At 40.1% G+C, this 11755-nt stretch overlaps 1 protein-coding gene across 1 annotated transcript; it reads right to left on the minus strand.

The window, feature by feature from the left end:
• Window positions 1–4202: 4202 nt before the first annotated feature.
• Window positions 4203–5144, minus strand: LOC123785325 (olfactory receptor 5B3-like). The gene has a single exon (XM_045787057.2). The coding sequence runs from the start codon at window positions 5139–5141 to the stop codon at window positions 4203–4205; it is 939 nt and encodes a 312-aa protein (XP_045643013.2). The 5' UTR covers window positions 5142–5144.
• Between the last annotated feature and the right edge of the window lie 6611 nt (window positions 5145–11755).

The raw sequence follows: 11755 nt of genomic DNA on the forward strand, positions 1-11755 counted from the left end.
CCATTCTTCCATATATCTACATAGACAAACATTTCATCTGTGAACCGAAACAGTTTTTATTTTTTCCTTCTCAGGGCTCCACATTGTGAGATTCCATTCATATAACATAGGATTGGAGGACTCAGAGATTTCCAAGAGATGGGGGAGCAGGGACTGGCAGGCTATAACAGAAGTGGAAAGGGAAATTTTAGGATGATAAAGTATTCTCCATGCTACAGTGCTGGGGAACACATGACTCTGCATTTGTTAAAACCCTTAAAACTTACGTAGAAAAGAGTAAAATTAATACATACAAATCCTGGTTTCCTAGTTTTACAAATGTCCCGTGGTAACATAAGATTACTCTTTAGAGGAAACTAGGTGAGAGTTGATTTGCTTTCTGTGGCTGTTAGAACAAATGACCACAAACTTGGAAGCTGAAACAACATATATTCATTCTTTCACAGCCTAGAATCCAGACATCCAAAACAGTTTCCCTGGGAAAAAGTCGGTGTGTTGGAAGAGCCATGCTCCCTCCATAGGCTCTAAGAGAAAATCCATTTCTTGCCTCTTTCATCTTCTGATGGCTGTTGTCATCCGTAGTTTGTTGTCGTATCACTTCAACTACTTTGTTTACTCCTCTTTTATCTGCAATTAAACCTCTTAAAAGTATATGTAGGATTTCTTTCATGGTCCACACAGAAAATCTGTGATAAAATACTAAAGCTAATCACATCTGCATAGTCCTTTTATTTTATTTTTAATAATATTTTTTATTATATTATGTTAGTCACCTTACAGTACATCCCTAGTTTTTGATGTAAAGTTCCATGATTCATTACTTGCGTACAACACCCAGTGCACCATGCAATATGTGCCCTCCTTACTACCCATCACCAGCCTGCATAGTCCTTTTAGGCCATATGAGGTAACCTTGGAAAGTCCCAGGAATTAGGATGTGGATCTCTTTGCAGGCCATTAATCAGACTGCCACAGAGTTACATTGAATATTCTGTACCATTTAAAAATTTTCTCCATAACTCTAAAATAGTTTTAAAATTAAATAATTATTTATTTATTTTTATTATGTTCAACTAGCCAACATATAGTACATCATTAGTTTTTGATGTTAATGATTCATTAGTTGAGTATAACACCCAGTGCACATCCCAACACATGCCCTCCTTAATACCTATCCCCAAGATACCCCATCCTCTTACTCCCTCCCTTCTATATTGTTTATATTCTACATAGATACTCAGAATCATTTCAATTAATTATATTTCTTTTTTTATAATAATTTTTATGTTATGTTATGTTAGTCACCATACAGTACATCCTTAGTTTTTGATGTAGTGTTCCATGATTCATTATTTGCGGTTAATACCCAGTGTTCCATGCAATATGTGCCCTCCTTAATACCCATCACCGGCCTAGCCCAATCCCCTACCCCCCTCCCCTCTGAAGCCCTCACTTTGTTTCCCAGAGTCCATAGTCTCTCATGGTTCATTTCCCCCTTCTGTTTACCCCCCGTTCATTCTTCCCTTCCTTCTCCGACAGATCTTCCTGCTATTTCTTATGTTCCATAAATGAGTGAAACCATATGATAATTGTTTTTCTCTGCTTGACTTATTTCACTTACCATAATCTCCTACAGTCCCGTCCATGTTGCTGCAAATGTTGGGTAATCATTCTTTCTGATGGCTGAGTAATATTCCATTGTATATATGAACAACATCTTCTTTATCCAGTCATCTGTTGAAGGGCATCTCGGCTCCTTCCACAATTTAGCTATTGTGGACAATGCTGCTATGAACATTGGGGTGCATATGGCCCTTCTCTTCACTATGTCTGTATCTTTGAGGTAAATACCTGGTAGTACAATTGCTGGATAATAGGGTAGCTTTATTTTTAACTTTTTGAGAGACCTCCACACTGTTTTCCAGAGTGGCTGTACCAACTTGCATTCCCACCAACAATGTAGGAGGGATCCCCTTTCTCCACATCCTCTCCGGCAATTGTTGGTTCTTGTCTGGTCAATTTTTGTCTTTCTAACTGGCTTAAGGTGGTATCTGAATGTGGTTTTGATTTGAATTTCCCTGATGGCTAATGATTTTGAACATTTTTTCATGTGTCTGTTAGCCATTTGTATGTCTTCATTGGAAAAGTGTCTGTTCATATCTTCTGCCCATTTTTTGATTTGTTTATTTGTTTCTTGTGTATTGTGTTTGAGAAGTTCTTTGTAGATCTTGGATACCAGTCTTTTATCTGTAGTGTCATTTGCAAATATCTTCTCCCACTCTGTGGGATGCCTCTTAGGTTTTTTTTTTGCTGTTTCCTTGGCTGTGCAGAGGCTTTTTATCTTGATGAAGTCCCACAAGTTCATTTTTTCTTTTGTTTCTCTTGCCTTTGGAGATGTGTCATGAAAAAAGTTGCTGTGGCTTATGTCAAAGAGGTTACAGCCTATGTTCTCCTCTATGATTTTGATGGATTCCTGTCTCCCATCAAGGTCCTTTGTCCATTTGGAGCTTATCTTTGTGTACGGTGCGAGAGAGTGGTCAAGTTTCATTCTTTTGCATATAGCTGTCCAATATTTCATATGTATGAAGTAATTTCCAAATATCAGAAGCTAACCCTTAAATCATCCATATTTAGTGTCTTTTTTTATGATTTACTAACTAGCATTTATTTGATGTGTTACTTGCCATTTAATGAGACATCACTGCTAAGTGAAAATTATGAGATTGTTTCAGATGATTCACTTGATTAGGGGATCCAAGAAATCATTGTGTCCAAATATTGGAGTGCAAGTGCTTGGTGAAAATGTAGATAAAAATATTTCAACAAAGCAGAAAATCAACTGTGCTTCTTGAAATGCCCTGTGCATCTATCTAGAAAGTTTATGTTGTGGATGATATTCTAAAACCATTAGTGTTTAAAGATTCATCATATTGATACATTTTGACTCAAAGCTTAATTATTTTATTCATTCATTTATTGAGAATCTACTATGAAACAGGCACCAATTTAGGTACTAAAGATTGTGTTGTAAACAAAACAAATAAAGCCATTGTATTCACAGAGTTTAAATTCTAGTTGGGGGACATGGATCATAAACAAAAAAACAAATAAATAGACAAGAGATGAGAGTTTATAAGGATACGAAGAATAACACAGAGTGAAAGAACAGTATTCATGGTGAGTAAAAGGGGACTATTTTATAAAGGTGGTCAGGAAAACATTCTGTAATAGAGTAACATTTGAGCAATGACCTTAAAGGAGTAAAGGAACATTCTACACAGAGAAAAGCAAGTACAAATGCCCTGATCAGGAACATGCTTGAAGTTGTCAGATTGTGAAGAAATATTTAGAAAATCATGTGAATGAAGTAGGGTAAAAGAATGAAGGGGTAAAAAAAATAATTTAAATCAACAAAAGAAACATGAAATATCAGCATTAATCATTCCAACACATTTCCAGAGGCAAAATGTACATTACTGGTTTTCAGTGAATTTTTAAGTAGTATGAAAATTGGTAATAATATTGGAAGAAATTGAAAAATACTTTTAGCCTTTTTCTGTTTTCTCATATCCTGCCTGTTTTTTACCTTATGAAATTGTAATATGAGCATGTTAGTTCTATGTAATGACTCAGTTAAGAGAGAAATATTAATTCACTTGAGATGCTATATGTATGTCTCTCCCAGGAAAATGAGCCTCCAAAATTAGATCCTTTCATTTAATAGTATATTATTTTCATTCTGAAGTTAGGACTCTCAGAATTCAACTAAAGGGGTGAAAAATATTGGACATAAATTTCTATCTAATACATAACTAAACATTTAAATTATTATTATTAAAAACCAGCAACATTCCATTTATTTCTGAGAAATTTCCTACTCCAGTGTGTATGTATCCTCATGGGCACATGCAGGCACTTCTGTTCATGGCCTCATGTGCGCCCCCATTTTATGTGTCTCTGCGTTGATGTGGTAGAAAAGAAATGCATGTCGAAGAAGTGAATAAACCCATATCTTGAGTAAAATTTGGACAATTAAGCCCAAGACATCTTAGCCATTCTTGTTCAGGTTTATATTTCTACACATAATGTTTGCTTTTTTTCAGGACAAGAGACTTCTGGATAAGTTAGCATACCACTTCGGGAGCTTAATTTCACTATGACCTTATTGTAACTAGATTAGTGCACACTGTACAATGTTAAAATCAGAATCCTAGAGACAATTTTGACTCTAAAACAGTCTTCATGAATGCATTCTTGACCTCCTTGTTCCTCAGGCTGTAGACCACAGGGTTCAGCATGGGGATGACCATAGCGTAGAACACAGATGCCATTTTGTCTGTGTCCATGGAGTGGCTGGAGCTGGGCTGCACATACATGAAGATGAGTGTCCCATAGAAGATGGACACTGCAGTGAGGTGGGACGCACAGGTGGACAAAGCCTTCTGATATCCTTCAGCTGAGTTCATCTGCAGGATGGTGATAAATATGAATATGTAGGAAATCAAGATAATCAGGAGAGCAAAAAAGATGTTGAAACTCACTACGTAAACAAGAACCAGCTCACTGACATGTCTATCAGAGCAGGAAAGAACCATGACTGCTGGAACATCACAGAAAAAGTGATGGATTACGTTGTTCATACAGAAAGAGAGACTAAATGTGTCTCCAGTATGGATAGAGGCATTCAGGAAACCACAGATGTAGGAGCCCACAGCCAGACAAGCACACACACCTGTCGTCATGGTGCTGGTGTAATGGAGGGGTTTGCACACTGCTACATAGCGGTCATAGGCCATCGAGGCCAAGAGATAATTTTCCACAGTGGCGAAGGCCGCAAAAAAGAACATCTGGGCAGCACATGCATTGTAGGAGATGACCTTGTCTCCTATAAGTAATCCAGCCATGACCTTGGGAGTGACAGCTGTGGAGTAACCGAAGTCCACCAGAGACAGGTTACTGAGGAAAAAGTACATGGGCGTGTGGAGACGGGAGTCCAGCAGGATCAGCACGGTGATCCCCAAATTTCCAACCAGAGTGATGACGTAGATGAGGGTGAACATCATGAAGAGGGGAAGCTGCAGTTCCGGGTCAGTGGTTAGTCCCAGCAGGATGAACTGTGCCACTTCCGTCCTGTTATCCATCAACATGAGAACCACAAATGCTCTGTGGCTACAAGAAGGGAGAAATGGGTGATAAACAAAAAAATTTATATTAACAAGTGTACCTACAGTATGTGTTATTTCATTAGAGCAATAACTTGTATTTCAAGATTCTCCAGATAACACATTAGTTTGACATCAAAAGTTAGTGTAAAAGTGATATATGTATATTATGGACTGTTGACTCCGAAATGTGGAGCATCTCCTCAATCTAAAATTTCATAAATTTGTAAACTGAGATGTAGAAAATTAACTAACTTGATCAGGATGGCTTGTCCAGAATGAATACATCTGGCAGGTCACTTTTCCCAAGCCTAGTGAAAGCAGGTACTTGCCAGGAACTGCTGTAGACACTGGGGGTATACAGACAGTCCCCAACCTACGATGACTTGACTTCATGAGTTTTCAACTTTACAATGCTGCAAAAGTGATACACATGCAGTAGAAACCATACCTCAAATTTTGAATTTGGATCCTTTTCCAGGCTAGCGATAGTGGATACAATCCTCTCTCCCGGTGCCGGGCAGGGCAGTGAGCCACAGCTCCAGGTCAGCCAGGTGATCACGAGGGTCAACGACTGATACATTTACAACCATCCCGACCAGCTCAGCCATCCTGTGTTTCACTTTCAGTAGTGTGTTCAACAAATTCCTGAGATATTCCGTACTTTATTATCAAGTTGGCTTTGTGTGAGATGATTGTTGCCCAACTGTACAGAAATGTTAAGTGCTGGAAGCATGCGTAAGGTAGGAGAGGCTCAGCTATGATGTTTAGTAGGTCAGATGCGATACGTGAATTTTCCTCTTATGATATTTTCAATGTACAATGGGTTTCTTGGGACATAACCCCATTGTAAGTACAAGAACATCTGTATATTCATCACATCCTCTCAAGAACATTATGAGTTTGATTTGTTATTATGTTAATTTAAATTATGATGCACAGTGGGGTGCCAGGCTGGCTCAGTCGGTAGAGCCTGCAGCCCTTGCTCTTGGGATTGTGAGTTCTAGCCCCATGCTGGGTCTAGAGATTACTTAAAACCTTTAACAAAAAAAGATGGGAGAAAAATAAACCATGATGAAAAATTTTTCATATTTCAAATGAGTATTAATTGACAAGCCACGCTTGGGGCCAAGCCAACCTTTCAACCCACACTGAGTGGTTCCTAAGGCGATAGTCTAAACTGTATTTGAATCAAATTGAATTTAACTCTGTATAATCGTTCATTGTCTCCATTGGCCAAAATTCACTGTTCGAGTTTCCAGTGAAGTATCCAAGAGATACACCCATCGTAGATGTGGTGGGATCTGGAGCAGCAGAGACAATCTGAGGAAGAAACAGAATCGGCTGTTGCATGAGGTGCATAGCCGCCCTACTACCATTTACTAACGAGGAGTCTTAATCCTAACCTAACATACCTGAACCTCCGGTCACCATCTGCAGAAAAATAAGACAGTAACAAGACCTAAAGTACAGCATTGTTATGAGAATTAAATAAGGTAATGCTTAAAAAAACCATAAACTCTGGGGGATTAGCACAGTCTGATGAGCTAAATGCTATTGTTAGGGTGGGATGATCGTCTTTATGTTGCCTTGGGGAAAACGGTTGGCGCCCTGTAGGGCTTCAGGTGTGTGTGAGGTATGAAGTCCTGAAGAGTCTCTTGAATTTGCCTTTCACACACACGAGGGCCTCGGAGGTTTTCTGTGATCTCCAGGATTTCTCAGTCTGTTTTCACTCCACCCACGCAATCAGCTGCCCCAACAGGTGCATGCAAGCCTTCTTTTGCTTAAAATCTTTCATGAATTCTATACCTTAGCTTGGATGACATCCTCCCCTGGGTAACTCACTCTCTCTCTCCTGACTGCCATCTCGCAGCAGAATCAGAGATCAAGGGTTGACAGTTCCTCGCCCGTGGGCTCTCTTCAGCCTGCACAGGTTTTGGTGGCAGGCGCTGTGTTAGAAAATATTTCATTTGAATCTGTCCTTCCTTAGAACAGTACTGTAAATCTGCTCACTTGCACTTGAAGCCTTGGAAGGGTGTCCCTGGTCTGCTGACTACTAACATCTTCCTCCTACGCTTTGGCAACTTCCCTGTACAAGCCTACCCTTGACGACGTTGTTTGCCAACCTTAACACGCATGTCCAGTTGGAGCCTAGTCTATGTTCTATAAGCAATAAGATATGTCAATGTGTGTGGGCATATAGTAGGTAGTATTGTTACTCCTTCTTCGCCGTTGTGGAGCATGAGGACTTGAGAAGTTACATGACGCTCTAAAATTACACAGCGAGCCTGGGAAGGAGTCAAGATTCAGGAGTTAAATCCACTTCCTGTGTAATCAAAAGACTCAGCTTTTGGCCATTCACTGTCACCGTGTGTGGATGTGCTGGTGACAATAACCTTGAGATTGTAGGGAAAAGCTGAAAATGCCATTTGGATCTTGCTAATCCATATTAGAGATTTTGTAGTTAAGGATTATTTCACTCTTGCAGTTTCTTATCTCTTTGTTTATTTTGCTTATGTCCAATGAGAGGCTAGTTTTTATGTACAGGATGAAATCACCTCTTGGTCAATTAGAGAATCATCTGTGGCTATTTTGTTCAAATCTTAGGGAAGTAGAAAAATGTTCCATAAGTATCAGTAAACTCCTTTCTGATGGAAATTTTGACAGTTATACCCTAGTCTCACCTCAGTATTTTGGAAAAACTTGGAAAATATCTATTTCTGTCCTCAAAGAACTCAAAGTTGGCAGAGCTGTCCCACCACTTCTGCATGGACTACACTTCTTGTTAAAAACGTTTACAGAATATGGATGCTTACCTGTCTGCTGGGAGAGCAGGAAGAGCCAGTTCTGAGTAGTGGGTCTGAATCAGAATCCCAGCTGCAGAATAATGCATAAAGACTACTCTTAGGACACGGTCCTGAGGCTCTAAGGTCTCTAAGGCAGGGGAAAATGGAAGAAGGGACATTGACATGGTTCCATTTCTGTATCTACCATGCATTCCTTCTGTGTCCTTATCGGGACCCCTTACCTCCTCCTTACTTGTAAAATGAAGATAAGTTTACCTCTTACATCATTCACAGACTTGTGTCTGTAAATAAGAAGCAAGGGAGGGTCTGTAAAACATCTCCATAGAAGGTATCATTTTTAAGTCAACGAGTGTAACTTTTATCTTGGGTGTTTCCCCTGAATATGGTTGGGGGCTCATAGCAAATCCTGGGGTAAGGCCTCTGTGCACTAGCAAGTATTAACATTTAAATGAAAAAATGATCACAGAGTGGGCTCAGCATGTAGACTGGTGTCTCTCTACAATGGTGGCATGCGGAGTCATATTGGGATTTCAATGGCTAGTGCATGGGGACGTGCAGAGAATTATAGAGACACAGAGCTCTCTGGGAATTTCCCCTGGGAGAACATTTCCAACACCTCATCCCACTTTCCCAGGACGGAGGCAATTAATCTGCCTGTGGGGGCCATGCAAGTTATTTCATTAAACATACATGTTTTTGTATTACTCATTATTTCTTGTGATTTTTGTCAGTTTATAATTAAGTATAATTTCCATACAGTAATATCCACAATCCCAGTGGACAGTTGTAAGATTTTGTCAATTAATGTCCAATAAGCACTATCACCTAAAAACCTTCATACAGACCTCTTCTGAGAAACCCATTCTCCCACCCAGTGCCCCAAACAACCAATACACTGTTTTGTCCAAATAAATTTGCCTTTCCTGCAGTGTCCTTAACTGTAATCCTAGTATATGTACTCTTTGAGTCTGTCATCTTTCACTTAGCATCTGAGGCCCATCCATATTGTTTCCTGTGTCAGGGTGGAGTATTTTTCCTGCGGAGTAGTAATTCACTCTACGGTCGTTACCGACTGTTTATCCTGTTCTCAGCTGAAGAACATTTGTATTGATTCCGGTGTTTGGTGATTACAGATAAAGCTGATCTAAACATTTGCCTAAAGACTGTTTCCTGGTTGCCACGATGGCTTATGCTCAGCATGCGGTTGTGTAAGCCCTTACATTACACCACCACTCTGACCACCAGCAAATGTGTGCAGAAATGGCAATGGGCTGCTGTGTCTGGGCTTTGTGAAATCCGTCATCCACACTGATTTATCTTCTCCTCTCCTTCTGCCATTCTAACGTGGTCCCTCACTTTTTCTGGGATAGTCCCCCAATCCTGGCTCTTTCCTGCTCTGATGTCTACATAAAGGAGATTGGGCTCTTTATCTCTGTAGATTTCAGTGTCTGTTTTGCCCTTATAGTTATCTTGAGCTCTTATCTGTTCATCTTCTTTGCATCCTAAGTACGTGCTCAGCACAGGGACAGTTACTCTGCTGATGTCACTTGGCTCACTCATGAGGCTGCACACCTTCTGCATGGTCAGCTGGGCTGAAAGCTTCAAGATGGACTTACATTTCTAACTGTTGATTCAGGTTACTCTCTACCTCTTGTCTACATTCTCTTCCAGAGAATGGACCAGATTTCTTACATGATATTTGCAGTATGAAAGTACAATTTAATGGTTTCGTGAAGTCTAGACTCTTAGCTCTCCCAACATTTTTTCTGCCATGTTATACGAATCAATGATGTCCAAGGGCTGGCCCAGATTTGAGTATGAATCAAGCATGAAGAGTGACTCCACCTCTTGAGGAAAACAGCTGCGGAGAATTCGTACCCATAGTTAGTCTAGCACAATTAGAAATCAGGTTAAACTGCTCTAACCACGAAAGACAAAATACAGTGGCTTATATAAGACAGCAATTTATTCTCAAACAGTGGAAGTTAATGAACTTCTGTAAGAACTATCTGTACGGCTGGTGTGTCTTGGTCATTCTGGGGCCAGGTTCAGGCCCCATGGTCTCTCTCTCCCATCTCCTAGAGGGTTGAAAGTCTGTCCTCATCATAACTATTCTATCTGAAGGAGAGGAGAAAGAGTGAGTGAAGGATAAATAATTTCTTTTCAAGAAAATGATATGGTAGCTGTATGCAATACTTCTGAGTACATTCCATTGGGAAGAATTCAGTCTTAAGGCCACAAAAAGCAATTGGATAAACCAAGTTCAGAATTTTATCTCTAGCTGAAAGGCAATGTGCTTGGATGAAATCACAAAACTCTGGAAAAAAAATTATGTTTTCTGAGGAAATCCAGGATACTCCCACACAGTTAGTAACTGAATCTGAGCTTCTGAAACCTGGAACTTTCTTAATATAAGGTCAGAGTGATGAGTACCTAGTGAAGATAAGTGGTGTCCAAGAAACCAAGTGATGAGAAATGCATCAAGAGGAAATGGATATGTTGGAGCTGCTGGTACGTTAAGCAATATCAAGACTAAGAACTGGCATAATGATAGGAAGTTGGTGGGTGACTTTGAGTGGTTTTGGTTGGATGGTGGGGCACAAATCTCATTAAATGTATACTCTACAATCTAGTTTATGATTATTCTTTGCTTTACATAGTTTCTAAGTATTTTCCCATCCTGCATGGTAGAGTAAATGTATGTCGTCTTTTCCCAGAGTAGCTAGGGAGATAGGGCTTTGAGACTTTCAACTTTGAGAAGAGAGATGAACAGAGCTTAACAACATGATGGGAAGCCAAGGTTTTAGGAGATGGCTGATAAGAGCTGTTTTGGCAGCAGGTGATGCTTCATGAACCTGAGGGTCAGTTACACAGAACACCTACTTTGTAGCAATCCACCATTCTGGGCTTCACTTCTGCTCCATTTTGTCGGAGTACAAGATCATGGTGTAACTGGTTCTTTGGCAGAATGAAGGAGAGGGAGTGGTTTCTGTCACCCTGGGGAAAAGCAGCGTAGAGTCAGGAAAAGAAGAGCCACAGGAGGCGGTGTGGTGCCCAAAGTGATGGACAAGTGAGACAAAGGCAGGGATTTGAAACAGGAACAGAGAGACAAAAGAAAACTTATACACACATGATCCCTACTCAAAGCCACCTCAAAACCATTTAGGAAGGTACTCAGCCTCCTGTAGCAGTTGCTATTTAATTTACCAGTTAAAGGAAAGAAGGCTGGAGGATTTGGGTTCATTTGAGTTACAACTGAGAGTGCGATGGGCTCTTTGGAGAAAGAGCTGATTATTGGGTTGGAACAGGAATGGCACAAGAGGAACCTGGAGCATCTTGCAGTCCAGGCAGTAAGGAGGAGCCCAGAAAACAAGAGGCTTGGGTGTGTCAAAGGGAAACAAGAGTAAAACTGAAAGTGCTCCCAATGGCCAAAGATGCAACAATTTGAAAGATAAAGTAAATAACATGGGACTACATTGTACCCCAAAGCATAAAGCACATGTATATATGTCCATGCTGATAAGTAAGAAACTAAGTAAGTAAATAAACAAATCTTTCTTATAGAAAAACTCTAAATAATATATTTAGGCTCCCCTAGGAGGTGGAGTGTAGTCCTTTCCACCTGAGTGTGGCCTGAACTTAGTTTCTAAAATATACAGCATGTGGGGGGGGGGAAGTAGCATTACATTGAAGCACCTGGCAGACATATCTGGTTTAGGTGATTAAGGTAAAGATCCCCAGTGACAAGTCGTGTTGGTAATATGCGTCCCCTGATCAGACATGATA

The sequence above is a fragment of the Ursus americanus genome, chromosome 24, assembly GCF_024610735.1.
Source record: "Ursus americanus isolate L20-20 chromosome 24, mUrsAme1.1.p, whole genome shotgun sequence".
Lineage (NCBI taxonomy): Eukaryota > Metazoa > Chordata > Mammalia > Carnivora > Ursidae > Ursus > Ursus americanus.